This window comes from Numida meleagris, chromosome Z, assembly GCF_002078875.1.
Source record: "Numida meleagris isolate 19003 breed g44 Domestic line chromosome Z, NumMel1.0, whole genome shotgun sequence".
Classification (NCBI taxonomy): Eukaryota; Metazoa; Chordata; class Aves; order Galliformes; family Numididae; genus Numida; species Numida meleagris.
Window position 1 is genome coordinate 28,570,893 of NC_034438.1, and position 17,957 is coordinate 28,588,849.

The following is a 17,957-nucleotide window of genomic DNA, read 5'->3' on the forward strand; positions in this document are numbered from 1 at the left end:
AGAAAGTATAAGAGTTGCCAACCGGGTAGGCCAAATGGAAAAATATGTGTGGTGTAAATGTAATTTAGTTGTTGCTAATTGGAACTGCAAAAGCCTCTGATAGGAATTATTTGTGCTTATTTTTTTCCAGAGTCGAATGCAAGAAAGGGAAAAACATAAAACATAATCTTTCTTTCTGTGCAATAGAAATTATAGTCATGTAATCTTGGAATGGTTTGGTGTGGAAGGGACCATTAAAGGTCATCTAGTCAAACTTCGCATACCATACAGGGAGTTGAGTGACATCTAGACATCTTTTACTGTATCAGGTTGCTCAAAACCTCATCCTGCCTGACTTTAAACACTTCTAATGATGATTAGTCCCAGCGTGGAAACTCGAGGGATGCTGCTTTTTACTGAGTTCTGCTTGGAATTGAGCTATTTATTGTAACCATTTGAATATGACTATCCAGCCTATTTTTTATTCATCTAACTGTCCGTCCATTTAACCCATATCCCTCTAACTTAGTAACAACACTGTTGTGGGCAATGATACTAAAGTTCTTACAGAAGTTCAGGTAGATCATTACATCAGTAACTCTTCCCTTGTCCACTGTTTCAGTCACTCTATCTTAGAAGGCCACTGATTAGTAAGGCACAGTATACCCTTGACTCTGCTTTTCTTACATTAGTTGGTGTTTTTCTTTCTTTAAGCTGAAATATTTCTTGTTACTATTTCCAGAAATTGAGTGACAGTAAAATCTCAGCCTAAGAGCTGTCATTAGAAAAACAGGAAAAGTAACTGGTGGTTGCTTAGATGACCTCTAGTACTTAAAGTATGCTGCTTGCTTTCTTTTTTCTTTCCTTTTTCATTTTTCCCTATGGTCATCCTGAAAGAAACAAATATTAAAAGAAATAATCCTCTTGATCCTTGCCTCACTTGGTAGGTACCTGGCAAAAGAGATTGGTTGTGGAAATTGCTATTGTAATTATTGCCTTTTTGTTAGGTGATTTGTTTCATGCAAACTTTGATAGGGCTTTTTAACAGCTCAGTTTACTGCAATTGCCATGCTCTGAAGAATTTTATCCAAAAAGAACAGGACATGCCATACTATAATTCCATTGCATTTTCTTCTGTATTTATTTGTATGAAATAGTGAAGAAGCTTGAAATGTTTATGTTGCCTTTTCAGAGCATACAAAGTTGAAGGGGTAGTATTTCACAAGTATGTGGAAAAAAGGGAAAAAAGATTTTAAAGTGTACATTTTACTGGTGTTTTTGCATAATAAAAATATGATGTGCGAAAGATGAATTTGGATTAAAAAACAGTTTTGTTGACTCATTTGAAACATACAATTTTTTTTTTCTAAGTTGTTTTCCATTTGGATTTCTCTTGAATGCAGTTTTTCTTTCCCCATAGTTTACCAATGTTCACAAAATACCTAATTCCACATTGCATCTTCAACTTCCATTGAAGTGAACAGAAGCTGAAGAAACTGTGTTTTCTCAGAAGATAAGCTTAAAGGCAACTTATCAAAGAATATAATTCTCAGTTCCTTTATGTTCTCTGTTGTGATTCCTTTAGCGTACAAATCTTGAGATTAAATTACTAGTTCTTTTTGACTAGAGATGGTTACAGTTGAAAACAACATCAAGCAACTTTACCCTTTCTGTGTCCTGTCCTCCCCTGAGGCAGGTTGAATAGACACACTGCATGTGTCTGTTAAACATTAATTCTTTAACTGTATTTTAGTGAGAAAGAGCAATATGGTATGTTCCAGTGCAAGAACCTTTATTCCTACACAAACATATGGCATAGAATTATCTATTTAAAGATGGAACAATCTGATAATAATTTGGTAGAGTGACATCTGCACAATAAAACAAGATGCTGATCACACTGGAAAAGTAAATGCAGAAGTTTTATACTGACTATTCCGACATCATCAGAAAACCATTATCATTTCTTCATGGAATGTTAAAATTTAATGATCTAATTTGCTCTTATCACATGCAATATAAATAAAAAATAACCCTATTAACTATTCAGAGACCCATGCTGAACACAAAACTTCTAAGTGCTATCTTCTAGAATTTGGACTTAAAGCACTTACATATGTTTAGCAGGGAATAAGGAAAAACGTTAGGCAAAAATAAAAATTCTGTTGTCATGTCCACCCTTATCTGAAGGCATTTACATATTCTCTTCTTTTCTCTGCATAGATTAATTTCTTCTCCTTCTAGGGCTGGTGCTAAATAATCAAGACATGTAATTTGGCATTAGTCTTTACTTTTGGGAATAATCATGTTGATGCAAGGACATAATGATAGTTTTTCCCTGAATCAAATGTGAGTGGTGATTTTTTGAGGGCAGTGTGAGGTGTATTCACGTTTGAATGCCAGCATTGAACTTAGAGGGAAAGCTCTTGGGAATCAGAACTGAGAATTTCACCTCCATCTTCAAGTCTTTGAAATAGAATGAAAATGCCCAGAATTTTGGACATTACATTGAACTTGATCTCAACGGTGTTTGCTGAGTTAGGATCCTTAGGCCAACTGTAGAACGTAGACTTTGTTTTTCTTTAAATATTTGGTAGCTTTTTATGTATGCAGCAAACAAGGAAAATATCCATTAAAAACTAATGGAACTGCTCAACAAATTCTTATTCTTTAAGTTATCTTTGTTAGGAATGGTTTAATTACCTGCTTATGTACAGAGGAAATCCACCTTTTTCAATTCAGCATATAAAGGCAGAGTAAGGCTTGAGCTGATCTCAGCATTTCAGTTTTGCAGTATTGAGTCTATATAAGATTTATTTAATGCGCAATTAGAGCAGTTAAGAGTATTTCATATTCATCTTTTGTTCTATACTTTAAAAGCTACTTCTTTCCCCACGTCAATTTACTGTGTCACACAGCCAAAAAAAGGCTTTTGCATTTCTTAATAGGCAGCTACTGCTGTTCCTGTTTTTTTCTCTTCTTCTAAAGAACATATTTATGAATGGCAAACATATTTATGCATGTTTTATTTTTTAACAGTTAATAGATCATAATAGGCATTTTTCAAGCAAAAATAAAAGACCAGCATATACTTTCTTGTTTTACACATCTCTGTATACAGCCTTTCTTATGCAACCGTGTGTAACATACAGATGTATTTTTCTGCAACTGGAAATACAGTTGGCCAGAATGAGTTTGAATTATCTTAGATTCTTTTGTACTACCTGCTAGCCTATGGAACTTACACCGGTTTTGTTTATGATTGATTTCAGTCTAGCTGCAGATGTGGATGTTGTAGAAGTGTATGGGACTGTTCAAAGTTAATACAGAGCTGATATAGAATTTTTTTTGCCTTTTAGATAGGTTCTGTCTGACTAATAGACTTTTCACAGATGAAAAAGCCACCAAGATATCACACAGGACCATTTGTTTGGTCTTATCAATTCCCTCTCTACCAAACACAGACCTGCTGTAAAGGCTTCTCTGAGTGAAAGGCGTATAATATAATATTCTTTTGCATGAAGTGTAAGCAAGGTATTTCTCTGACGTTAAAGCCTTTACATTTCAATAGCAGTTTTATTTATTTCAGGTGGAATAAATGTACACTTCAGAATGGAATAAAATCAGTAAAAGAATAGATGTTATGTCCTGTAAATAGTATCCACAGTAATGTGAACTCTGTATGAAATCCTGTGTCCATTTGATTAAACCAAATGTTGTCAAGGAAGCGGCAGTGTGAGAACAGTGTTTGTGTTCTTATGCAGACCAAAAAACTTCAGTTAAAATTCTTTACATTTAATATCCCACATGATCTGATTGTGTTGAAGTAAAGCTGATTACCTTATTATCTTGAAATCATCAAGCAGATACTGGTAATGAACTATTTATTTTAAATTTGGGGCCCAGGAAACTAGCTGTAGTTTTGATTTTATCTATGGAAGCTTCATTAATTTATATGAGACATTGTGACTGCATAAGTTCCAGTCGCTTGTCCAGAGAAGGGCAACAAAAGTGGTGAACGGTTTAGAGAACAAGTCTTAGGAGGAGTAGCTGAGGGATACAGGGTTATTTAGCCTCGAGAAGAGGAGGCTGAGTGAGACCTTACCATTCTGTACAGTTACCTCAATGGAGGCGGCAGCAAGCTGAGGGTCGGTCTCCAAGACAGTATGGATATTAGGAAAAACTTCTTCACTGATAGGGTTGTGAAGCGCTGGAACAGACTGCCCAGGGAAGAGGTTGAGCTGCCGTCCCTGGAGTGTATTTAAAAGGTACATACATTTGGTGCTTTGGACATGATTTAGTGGTAGATCTGGCATTGCTATGTTAGTGATGGAACTTGATGACTGTAGAGGTCTTTCCCAACCTAAATGATCTTGTAGTTCTTGGATTCTATTTTAAGTTCTTTATCACCTTGCAGTTTTTGTTGGTAAAATATCCTCTGTTCATTTGGCAGAAGTGTTAATAATATATTAATAGTAACTTCATGTTGTCCCATGATTGTGAGCTTTTGTCAAGATGTAGGGAATAATTGGCTGACGACAATTCTAATTACTTCAGAAAGTAATTAAGAAAGAAGGCATGTAGATCTTATATGATCCTTTCATATTCTACATCCATCCAAAAAGAAAAATGATGAAATTACTCATATTTATTGTGTTGTTTAATAATTAAAAAAAAAAAAAAAAAGGAAAAAAACTAAGCATACAGTTTGATAAGGGCAAAATCATCATAATGCAGCGTCATGCCTTTTTAATCTACTTTGTACAAATGATCAGTCTTTAGTAACATTTTTGAGAAATTCTCCCTGATTCATAACCCCCATTAGAGAAGACTGTAAGGCTTCCATCTTCACTTTCATAGTCATCTGCCCTGTCCATATTACTAAAGTGTTTCTGAAAGCTTCTCATTTAGCAGATATATTTAATTGTCTGCACATTTAAAAATACCAAGGTGTGGTAAAGAGGTGGTAGTTAAACCGCACTTGGCCTATCAAGAATCATCCTTTGGCTACTTTCTATTGAAGAAAATACTGTTTTGAAATTGAAGAAAATACTGTTTTAAACATAGATCTTCATAGGCTCCTAACACCAAGGAATATTGGCAGAGTATGGTATGAATTAGTATAACAAGTATAATCATGCAGTCATCTAGAGAATACATTAATGGTACACACTTCGCAACCGTACATATCGCTGGTGGTAGTACCTTCCCAACTTCAAAAGATAGCTAGAAGATTGTGAGTATGACTGCGAGTGGGAGTGTGGGAGAAAGACCATACATGTATGTACTTTTCTATTTTTTTATCTGCTCTTGACAGATAGCTATACAGGTTTTGCTTCTGAAGTTTTTAAGGCTCGGTGTGTGTAATATTATTGTTCTGCAATACCAGTTCTTTTCCTTTTGTTTTTCCTGGGCAGCAAAATGCAGACCTATGCTCAGTTATCTGAAGTGAGAGAAGTGATGGCCATCGCCTTCTGTCAAAGTCCTTCATTTGATTATCATTCATTTAGAGTCTGTAAACCAGCAAGGCCTGCATTGTCAAGATGCTATCATTGTTTTCTTCACTTGAGAGGAAGGGAATTCCATTGCTTTGAATGGTCTGCCATTTTTTTTCATTAGGAGTTTAAGTTTAGTTCAGTCTCTGTGTACACTGACTCTGTTAGTCATTGTTTTTTTTTTGTTTGCTTTTGTTTTGGAAACTCATATTTTCCAGGAAGGAATTCAATTTTCCATGGTTGTTTTCAGATGTTTCTCTAGGATCTTTAATGACAATGATGTATTTGTTGATAACTTAGTACTTGCTTGAAGGGGCTTTGTTTCGCATCAGTGAGTGTGAGTTTTTTTGTGTGTGAGAGCCTTAGTCAACAGAAACATCTTCAATTTCTTTTGAAAATGTCTAGGGGTGGTTTAACCCTATTTTGAATGCATACTTCATCTAAGGAATTTTCCTTGGGTTCAGCTACTCTATCTTTTTTGTGGCAGGTGAAATACGTAATACTGTCATTCTACTCTTTGGACTCTTGCATTTTTGCAAGTTGTATTTTTGAGTAATTTTAATAGTTGAAGCTACTATTCCAAGATACTAACCTCAACAGTTATGTTGTGAGCACTGAGTTTTCATGTGCTGTGTGCCAGTGATAGGTTTTGAGGCATTTGGTTCATAGACCTGCAAGTAGTTTATACTAAGAATGTGCCAGTGTCTAAACATGAAAACTTTGGATGGGCTTTCCATACAGCTTTTATGTATTTAAGGAGAAAGTCATGGAGGGTTCTGCTGTTTCCACTTTACTGTCATTTTATGTCCACCTCCTCTCTTACTTTCCCAAACCTAGGCAACCTGTGTTACAAACCTTGTCTTCTCAGCGTGTCAGCTCAGCATTATTCTCAGCTGCATTGTTAACAATGACTGAAAATCTTCTATTTGTGGGATATTCTGTATGTCCTTGTAAAGGTTTAACAACTTTTCTTGCTTGTTTTTACTATAATTAGTGAGGTAGTGGGAAGGAGAAAACACTGTGTAAAATCTCACAACACTGTGTAAAATTCTGCTAAGCTATTGATGTAAGACAATTTCTGAACAGGTTATATTTGGTAGTAGCTATGAGTGTTCCTGTTCTAAGGGGAAATTTCAGAAAACTTTAAAATACTAAGTTGCTTCCTTCTGTTGCTACCTCAGTTTGAGAGGAAGTTATGGTAGAGTATGTACTCCTCAAAAGTTAAGACATGTTGGTTTTGCTACTATCAAGCTGTTTTTGAAAGGAATGAAAATTTTAGTACATTATATATGTATATATGTGCATACATATGTGTGCATATGGATACATGTATACGTATAACATGCATAATTCTCATTTATAATCAGACTGTAAATTGCTTTATGTTCTGACAGTCTTACTTGGAGAATTTCAAATGGCAAGTGAAATGTGTTAATCAGAAGATAACAGACAACCTTGTTTATGACATGCCGTTGTTAAATAAGATTTTCATTATTGCTAGGGTGTTCATACTCTAAAAGCCCAGTAAATAGAATAAAACCACTGAAGATAACATATTCACCAAACATCTGTTACTTGAAAACTTTGTAGTCTGCCTTTATTTGAAAGATAAGCAATGCCATAAGTATGGAATTTTGTGTGTGTGCCAAGTTAAAAAAAAAAAAACGTTGTATGCAAAAACTGTATACAAATAGAACCTTCTTACTTAGTAATTCTGTTTCTGTTTGATATATTCCAAATCCTCCCAGAATACTTGATCAACTAAGATCTTATTCTGCTGTGCTTTAACTCATGGTAGTTCTGAAGAGGTAAAAGTACTGACAGGTAGTTTTCTTGTCATTAATGGCACAACTAGTATTTCTGACAAAAAATGATGAGTAGTGGGCCAGAAGGTACCTCACTGATGAGGTTTCAACTGCTGGTAGGGATTTTTTGGGAAAAAGACTTACTTGACATGTAGAAATGTGAACAATAACCTACATAAATAAAACCCAGAAGTTACATAGGACAGCATTTATTGCATGATTAATTCAGCCGTTAGCTCCTCTGACTTTAAAAGACTTGAAGATAGCTGTTTGCAGTGATGCTTAAAGGACAATTCTTTAATGCTACACTGCATTAAATATATATATATATATATATATATTCTGAGTGCTTTTTGTTTGCATTGTTTCTGACAGGATTGCTTTTTATGTCTTTGTTTTTCTAGGAAGGTTGGAGGTTTTTTTGTTTCTTGGATTTTAAAACCCACAGTGCTCTATGACTTAATTGGTTTGGATTTAAATGGGTAGAGCACTGGATATCTGCTGTTTCTTTCTTTACCATGTTTTGTTAAAAAGCAAGTTATGTTAGTGGGTAGCTGGAAATTATTTAATTTCTGCTCTTTACTACATTTTCCAATATTCCAGTACGTAGGACCAGATCATTATTCTGCTTTTCATTAATGTTTTTCTGCCCTCCATGTTTTTTTTTTTTTTTTTTTTCTTTTCACTCTCTGTGGCAGAATTGGATTTCTTAAAGAGAGGGTTGAAAGAAATATTTTAAGACACCTGTGAAAATAATTTTCTTCAATTCAGAAATAAGGTTTACGATTTGAAGCAATGAATGGAAAATCAAACATATTCTAGTATTGGTTCTGACTGTGATGTGACCTTGACAAACAAGTCTTTCTATGGTCTGATTTCTTCTTTCCTGTTATCAGGAAGAAACATTAATATTTACAAAGCATTCTCAAATTCCTGGACTTGTGCGAAGAACTGTTATCTTCATTATCTGTTGGAAAGCATATAGGTTTGCTAAATTTTGTTCTGTTGCGCTGAGCAGGAGTACAAATGAAGTGTTTTTAGGGAAACATGAACTCAATTTAAGAATCATATTGGCTAAACAATCATGTAATAGATTGACAGCCTAGAATAAGCCTGTGTTAGGTGTTAATACATGCAGTTCCTACCTCTGTGGATTTTCCTCTTAACAGTTTGTGAGGTTATTGGTATATAAACGTATCAGAACTTTATTGAGTTTACTGTTTTACTCAGTGCGTACAAATGCTGCAGCATATCTGTGTGTAACGGATGCTAGGCAACTGATCTTGAAAAACTGAGCCAAGCTATTGCATCTAGCTATTACATACCTTGGAGAAACTTAATGAGTGTAACAGTGCTTTCTGTGCTTCACACAAGACTCGACCACATCTTTTCTCTTTGATAAGAATTTCATTGCTGAATTCTCCTTCCCCCAGACAGAAGCCATTATGTACTGTGATTAACTATTCATAATATTAATTTTTTATTCTTAACATTTCTTAATACAGTATTTTGTATGCTAGGAGATGAAAATGTGTCTTGATTTTGACTTTTTAGAACATCTTTAAAATTTTTTTTTAAAGTTGCTTTCTAAACTTTAAAAAGTAGTTTATGATGTTGTTAATTAATAGCCCATTTTTTATATTGTGCTTTGAAAGCAATGTTGTGAAATGTCCAGCAGTGTTAAGGCTTTAGATGAGTCTAAGCAGTATTTTGTTTTCAGCATGACCTGTGAGCACGATCAGATGTAGATTCAGTCAAAATTCTTAATAATGGCATCTAGCTTTGGAAACCCATAAAATTTGAATTGCTGTTAAAAAATGAATCTATACTCATCTATCTACGTTACTATGAATCTTAAATTATTGTTGTCTTAAGATTTTTTTTTTTTAATTTCATTTCAAAGTCCTGACAAAATTTGACTTACTGACATAACTAGCACCATTAATAATGATATACAGATTGAATAATTGTGCTTGTAAATGGTCGATACCTTAAATGGAGGTAACAGTTTAGCCAATACAAAGAACCCCAGAATAGCAGGAAAGATTCTTACTCCTTGGCCTGTATACCCATACCAACTGTATGTATGTGTCTGCCATCCCCCTTAAATCTGCAGTATGTTCTAACCTGAATTTTTTCCCCAAATGGAATTGATAACATCAATTTTCAGAAGATTTTTATTTTTTTAAATTCAGAATAGAGAAGGAACATTTTTTTACAACATTTACTATTTCACTGACTTATATACAGTATGTTTCAACTCTTTCTGTGCTGTAACTACAGAGCTAAGGATGTACATAGGTTTTCAGAATTTCTGTACTTGGGTTATTTGTGAGTCCTGTTTTTACACGTGATAGCACTAGATTTTCTGTAAGGAGATCCATGGTAATGGACTGCTCAGAGAAGCTGTGGATGCCCCATCCATGAAGGTGTTCAGTGCAAGGTTGGATGGGCTCTGGGCAGCCTGACCAGTGGTTGGCAGCCCTGCCCACGGCAGCAGGTTGGAACTGGATGGTCTTTATGGTCCCTTCCAACCCAAGACATTCTGTGATTCTGTGATGTCTGTAGAATTTGTATGATGAAGATGAGGAATAACATGATAGTACACCTGCGTTAGCTAGCCCACAAATACAGCTTATTGTTTGTAATATACAAATATGATTGCACAGGCTGTTTTTGTATTTAAAATATATTTTGTGTAATTGGTTAATTCTGATATTCTGGAGATGGAAATTAATTTCTTTATAGTAAATTCTGTCTTCATGGGGTCAGAAACTTTCCTGTTTTAAATACAAACATTATGACATTAAGTTAAGCCTTTGCTTCCATATAAGACAAGGGTAGAGTGAGACCAGATGATGTAGAGAAGAGCTCCAGAAAAAGGGTTTCTGTTTGTTTGTAGGCATCCAGGATGGAATCCTAGCTACAGAGGGGAAGAGTTTTGGGTAGATATAAGGAATAAAATGAGATTGAAGAGAGAAAGGTTAATAGCTAATGATTAAATCTTCCAATGGGTAAGAGTGGTGTAATGGAAAAAATTAATAGGGGATTTACAGTACTAGGATACTCGAGTAATGTATCTGTGGAAATTCTTTTTTTTTTTCCTATTACTTCAAAAACAAAAATACCTCACAAAGAAGCACACACGCGCAGAGTAGCAGCAGAGAACTTTAAACAGTCGTGCTTCAGAGGCATAGTTTTACTATTTTTGTTCTACTATTGTTGTTCTACTTACATAGCTGGAGTTCAGGGTGGCCTGTAATATTATTGAATGTATACAAAGCCCCTTCCATCCTCTTGCTATATATGGAGATATCTTCATCCTGAACTTTACCTGTCTCCATCAAATTCCTTGGATCATAGGCTGCTGTTTAGCTTCCATTTTGAATTTCATTGCTTATCTCAGTACGCTAGTCATACTTCAGTCAGTCATTTCTGGGTCTTGTGAGGTAAGAACGTGTAATTACAAGGGCAGTAATGGCAGGTAACATAAACAGAAAGTCTAGGAGGTAGGAAAACGTGACCTTCTTTCAGTAATTTCCTGTCAGTGTTTCTGTTCTTGGAGCTTCAAGAGAATGCTGGTGGTATGGATGAAAACAAATGTCTTTTCACAATGGCATCTGGCTCTGACAGAATCAATTCTACGTTTTTATATTTTTGCATATAAAATGAATCCTTTTTTTTTTTTTGTGGAGGAATGTGTAGGTGGTAAAATGGATGAGTGGAAAGCAAATTGGAAATAGGAATCAAGTAAAAAACATACTTTATAATGCAGTGTTTAAATACTGGACTATTTTACAAATATTGCAGACTATTTGCTTATGAATATATGAATACAAATAATGATTTTATTAGAAATATTTTGTTCCGTTATTTCCTTAACACATTGTGGAATGTAGTAAAAAGCCTTTAAAGAAAGTGATGTTTTGAATTTGTGTTTTGTATGACTGGATGTGACAAGGACCTGCTTGTATTTTCTTTGACTGTCAGAGGAAGACTTGCTTTATTGCAGTTTGTACAGATGGCTAACTAATATCAAAGGTTTCTGCAGCAGTGCCCAAAAGTTGCCTGAAGGTCAATGTGAAAATGCATCACCACCTGATTCTGTAGCACAGAACAGATATTGCTACTAGGATTTATTAAATTCTGTCCCGCAGACAAACACTACCTGACAAGCACTTGTTCTACAGGTAGTCCAGAGGATGCAGTTCTATCTGCAGCACCTATTAATTGAAGTTTATCAAAATGCACTTCTTGCATTTTTTGAACAGCATTTATTTAAGATTTTGCAAGAAGGGTGGAATACAGTAGGTGGAATGGTCTGTTAAACAGTGGAGTTGAAGTTAAGCTGGGAAGAGGAATCCAAATTGAATAAAACATATCTCTCCAATAAATTCATCATTGCCAGTGTACCATGAAGAAAGCTTTAATCACTATAAAGAGGAAACTATATGAAAAATATGATGTAAGAGATCTTGCACTGAGGGACATGGTTTAGTGGAGAAATATTAGTGGTATTAGTAGTGGTATTAGTCAGCTGGACTAGATGGTCTTGGAGGTCTTTTCCAACTTTGGTGATTCTGTGATTCCTTAATTCTAAATACCTTGATTAGAAGATTTTTAGACTGTGATTTGTAGAGCATATAAAGTTTACCACCCTAATGCTTTCCTTATTCTGCTTATTTGTTGCTTTGTTATCTACTTCATAGGTGTACATTCTCCTTTTATGAAGAAGTGAAATTTTCATTTCTCTTGCTGTCTCACAGGTATATAGAGTTAAATTTTACCTACAGTGTAAAAGGTGCAACTTTTTTTTTTTTTTAATGGTTACGTAAAGGAGGGACATATACTAGATTCTTAATGCTCTACAATTTTTAAGAGTTTTTTTTTAGGCCCTAGTGTTGATGTGATTTGGTCAAAACACTGCTGGTCAAATCATGAATCCTACCATTATCTCATTGAGAGAAATTAGGCAAAGAATCCTATTGTAAAAGATGCTTTAGTATGTGTCAAACATGCATAGATGTAGAAGCTTGACATATCAATTTTTCTGAACTAGAGCTACAAATGAGAATAATTTAATTTTCTAAATACAAAGTAGTTATTCTTTGTTTCCATTTATAACTAACATTTATTTGGAAAAAAAATATTGTGGCTAAGCATGCCTCACTTAGTTAATTTTTCCTCATTACGAATACATATAACATTTGTTTATACCAGTTGGTTAAAGTTGCTGATACATTTTTCTTCCACCTCATTGATGAAAATGCCTGCATTTACTAATAAATGTTATCTGAATTGCTTACCTCCAAGCTGTATCTTTATGATAAATGAAATAATAATAGTCATTAATTGTTACTTTGATGATGTTAATAGTACCAAAAGATCGAGAGAGGATTTTGTTCCCTTAATTACTGATTATCTAACTAATCTTTGACTGAAGAGTATGTTTCGGTGGGATTCCACTGCACGTAGAAAATAACTCCTTCTGTTGCATAGGTTGGGCTGTTTGCCTATCCCAACATCAGCTGCGTTTTACATGCTTCTTTATGTTGTGGGTTACGTACATTCTTTGTGAAGAATATTTTATCTGTAGGTAGGGATGCGTTAGGTATGCTGTGTAGTACCTAATGTTCTCTCACTTTTATCAACACATAGCAGTCTTGACCAGGATGTTCTAAACTTACCCATTTTGTCATCTCTTGTGATCTGCCACCAAGAGGGCTACTGGATGGTGAGGATAGCTCCTATAGTATGAACACTGATAGACAGTGGCCTGAGACAATTAGGTTTGTCTGCTCACTGGGGTGGGTTGTTGTTCTTTCTACTGTTCTACTATTTTATAGAAGTAGTGACTGATAATTTTTTAATTGTTTTTATTTTTCTGATTATATGACTTTAGTGATCTAACAACTTTGATTTTACATCTACTCTTAAATATATAAGATGGTTCTAACATTATTATCATCTGTGAATGTACTGTGTTAAATATTTTAGTATAAAGTGGTACGCCCTGTACAAGTATCCCTAGAAGCTTGTCAATCAGAGTGTTGTTTAGTTTTACTTTGGGGATAGAAGCTTTCCTTCACTTTTTACCTCTGAAGCTGGAAGTCATGTAACTGTCAGCTGTATGTCAGTCTAATGAGAAATGAAAAAAGAACATTGTTCCCCCCAAGAAGAACCCAAAAAACCCTCCTCCAATTTATTTACCAAAGCCTCTGGTTTATTTATTTCTTCTTCTGTTTTTTTTTTTTTTTCTTTTTTCCTTGGATTATTTTAGGGAAAGTGAGCTGTAGTAGTTTTCAGAACACACCTCTTTTTACTGTCTAATAATGCACTTCCTAGTATGTATCCCATTACCTAGCTACTTCAGTAGCTAGAAGCTTGTCTTCTGTATTTTCTGTATTTTCTGTCTGTATTTCTGTATATGTATTTCTATATATTCTGTATTTCAGGTAAGCAATAGTAGTGTTGAGCACGATGTTTCTCCATTACTTTTTACTTAGAGGTGTACATATTTAGAAGCTTAAAAACTTCTTAAAAAAAATTCAATTATATTCCTAGTATTTTTAAGCCACTTGCAGTAGTACTGTTACAATGCTGTGGAAGTTCATCAAAGATTGCTGAAAGACAGATATTCTGTGCCTCACTTAGACTTAATTCTTTTCATATATTATTATGATGCCATCAGACAGTGCATTTTTTCTTGGTGTTTTTTATTCTTTGGGTTTAAATAATGGCTTTTTTTCCCCCTAAACTGCTGGAACTCTTAAAATTAACAGCAAAACCAGTAATCCTTTACCCTTTTATTTAAACAACAGTATCTCCTGTGTGTGGTGGAATGCATCTTGAATTTGAAGATATTTTTTGTATAAATGGAGAGAAAAGTGTTTCTTGTACACATTACAAATACTATTTTTAGAAATGAAAAATATTGCAGTGCAACAACTGCATATGCACTTTCCACTCTCCAGTTACCTCAGTTCCTTTTCTGTTATGTTTATTGTGACTGATCGAGGACTTGATGAATGAGAGACACAGTTTCAAATGACGTTAACTGTTTCACTGAATGTCTATAGATAGATTGATAGAGAAATAGATAAATTTTATTTGAAAAAAGAAAATTATAATCAGATAACTTTTGGATAAAAACTAATATTAAATGCAGCTGATTAAAACCGCAACTTCAATGTTTACTTTTATTAGAATCATAGAAGCATAGAATCCTTAGAGTTGGAAGGAATCTTTAAAGGCCATCTAATCTAATTCCCCTGCAATGAACAGGGACATCAACAGCTAGGTCATGTTGTCCAAGGCCTGATCCAGCCTTGCCTTGAATGTCTGCAGGGATGAGGCATCCACCACATCTCAGGACAACCTGTTCCAGTCCCTCACCACCCTGACTGTAAAAGACCTTTTCCTTATATCCAACTTAAGTCTCTCCTCTTTAAGCTTGAAACCATTTCCCATTATCCTGTCACCACAGACCCTGCTAAAGAGTCTGTCCCTTTCTTTCCTGTAGCTCCCCTTTAGATACTGAAGAGCTGCTATCACACCACCTCAGAGCCTTCTTTTCTCCAGGCTGAACAGATCCAGGTCTTTCAGTGTGTTCTTATAGGGTGGGTGCCCCAGTTCTTTTTTTTGGCAGGGCTGCGCTCAATCCTTTCATTCCCAGCTGCCTCTTTTCATTTAATCTTCCATTATAGAGTGGCGTTATGAAAATGCAGCGTATTGATGTTGACATTCAAGTGACTTAATCTAGCCATTTGTTAGGTGAATGTGAGACTTAACTGACTTAATTTAGACATGTGAATTAAATAAAATGTAGTTTTAAAATGATAAAATTGTTACTCTCTGAATAGTCTGTATATATTTTAAATTTAACCATTTATTTCTTAAGAATTAGAAATGTATAAGAATTACCTTTAAATTGTAGTTTGGAAGTATCCAATCTCTTATGTAAGGTTCTTCTAAACTATGCCTATTGATGTGGTAGTAACTATATTTCCAGAAAAAATCGGGCTGCATTGTATTTCTGCTTTCTCTATGTAGATGGAGGAGTTAAGAAGTTTTTCTTCTGACATATTTTGAAGTAGGATTCTGAAGCTAACTTTGCGATTGCTGTGGTCTGCAGGTTCCATGTTGCTTTTCCACATGGCAATCCCGACATATCACTACAGCAGTAGTAATAGAGACTTTATTGGGGCAGTGCTCTGATATACTTTGGTAGGAACTATTTGGAAATATGTGGAATGAAGCTGTGATGATAGTGTAGAATATGGATATAGTGTACCTTATCTCATTATTCAAAAACTCACCCCATTTTGAATTCAAAGTGTAGAGGAAACTTTCCAACAGGGAACGTCATACTTAATGAGCATAATGAATATGTACGTAATGAACATGATATAGATTCAGAGATATTTCATGGAACTATGCATTTAATCAAAAAATGAGTACATCACACTGCAAGTGTACCAATGACAAAAGACCAGGATTACCTTTTGAAGAAAGAAAACAGTGTTCTGTGCAACCTACAGTAGATAGCCTGATTTAGCAGGGGGCTGGAGTAGATGATCTCCAGAGATCCTTTCTGACCCCTACGATTCTGTGATATGATTCTCTGATTCTCGAGACATAACAGTTTCAAAGAATGAAATAATAGTTTATTTGTATCCTTAAGTTTAGAAACTTGATCAACAAGATAACTTTATCTGGAGCTTAGGCCTCATCTGATGTTAAAGAAAAAGAAATTACTTGTGCTAACTAAAATTTGGCAGATCATTTAGTAAGACTTCGTGTTTGCACTCACTGTTTTCTTTTCATTATACTACTTAAGCTTTTTAAGAAAAAGAAAGGGAGATTAGAAGTAGGTAGAAAGAGCAGACAAAGGAATTTGCATCCAGCCCACAGAAAGCAAGCTAATAAACACTAGCAGTCTGTCGCAAGCGTGTTTCAATTATTATGTGGGTAAACACCTTCTGTGTTTTTTCACCCCTTTTAAACTACTTGTAGCAAACTGGAAAGCCAGGCTATGTATTTAGCATTTTTTGTATATCTCTGTTTGCCTTAAAGAAAACACTATCTCAGTTTTGCCCATTAACAGTCATTTGGCAATAGTATTAAATTCTTTGAAAGTTTTTCCACCTAAGAATCTATATTTTTAGCCAATTTGCTTTTAATCTGAATAGTTTATGTACTGCAGGCATATTGATTTATTTATTCCAGCCTCTTATAGTAAGTATTTTGAAGCTTAGGTACAATAACTTTAGTTTTAAAATCATCCCTTAGCATTTACGGTGTTTCTTTTAAAGAATCCCATGCATTTTCACAATCATTAAGTGTTAATTGAATTGTATAAAATATTCCACTGATATACAGGATTTGAAAGAAAACAATGCAAAGATTGTTGATCAGAGACCAAAGTGAAGTTGATGAGGGAAGTAGTGTGTGAGATTTTAAGGTGTAGTTTGCACTGAAGGCTAGATTACAGGTTTATAACACTCTCTTCTAGACCTTTAAACATAATATTCCGAAGTGTCTGCTCCCCTCTCTTGCCTGTTCCTTCCTCTTTGTAGGAAAACCCAAACAAAACAGAAACTTCATATGGTACTTGAGTGCATTTCTTAACTATCAAATTTCTCTTTAGAAGAGATATAAAAGTTGGAACCCTATAAATGCCTGCAAATACCTTTGGGACTTGTGGCTACCATGTCAGTTATTTTTAAGAAGAAAATAATGCTGCTGCTGAAGATTTCTGCAGTGTTTGGATTAAATATATTATGCTTAAAGTTACAAAGGACAGTTAATAGAGATAAAAGTAAGGCTATAGTTTCTTTTTTTTCTTAGCTTTAGAAATTAGTCAAGCCTTAACTGAGCTGAAGTACCTCTGTAGTATCCTGGATATCACATTTGCTGAGTTGACATCTTCTCTGAATGCTTTCTACCAGTGGAAGAAATGAGGAAGATGGAAAATTTTGATGAAAGTCACGTTGGATTTCACATGGGATTTTTGTTTTTGATTTTGTTAACTACAAGCTGTGGCATATTATGCAACTTGTCACTCAAGTTCCTCTTTACTTTTGCAGTGCACCTGCAGGAAAGACATGGTGACAATATCCATGGACGTTTTTGTGAGGAAGTTTCAACCTGACAGATACCAGCTGTGGAAACAAGGCAAAGATTTATATACCATTGATCATACAAAGCCGACTCCTGAATCAACACCTGAAGTAAGGATGTGGCTACAGAGAAGAAAGAAAATTAGGAAACTTTCCAAAAGGTACTTGCTTCTTTATCCTTCATTTGGTTGTTTTCAATATGATATCCATTTCCTTGTTGTTTCTTTTGTGTTTCTTCAACATTCTATTTTAGTTTGTTTACTTAGATTAACTTATTTGTTTTAATTTTACTTGTTATTTTAAATGTGGGGATAAGCGACTCTTCTTTCAGAGTGACTATGAAAGGTTCATTCTTAACTTACAAGTTACATGCATAGCTGAAGTTAATGAGTATCAAGAGCATCAAAATTCATTCCAGTGTGGTGTTTAGAATCTTTCTTTAGTAAATATTATTCCAGAAAAAATTTCAATGTTTCTGGAGACTTCTGCATCCAAAAAACAAGGGAGAAGTGTCATCACAGTTGAGATAGGGATTAAATAAACAAAGCAGGAAGCTG

At 34.7% G+C, this 17,957-nt stretch overlaps 1 protein-coding gene across 7 annotated transcripts in view; it reads left to right on the top strand.

The window, feature by feature from the left end:
• Positions 1-17,957, top strand: part of KDM4C (lysine demethylase 4C) — a 304,885-nt gene that overhangs the window by 144,120 nt on the left and 142,808 nt on the right. For all 7 annotated transcript variants that reach the window (XM_021380229.1, XM_021380224.1, XM_021380223.1 and 4 more), the window contains one exon: positions 17,368-17,561. In XM_021380229.1, coding sequence (XP_021235904.1) covers positions 17,368-17,561 — 194 coding nt within the window. The remainder of the gene's footprint in view (positions 1-17,367; positions 17,562-17,957) is intronic.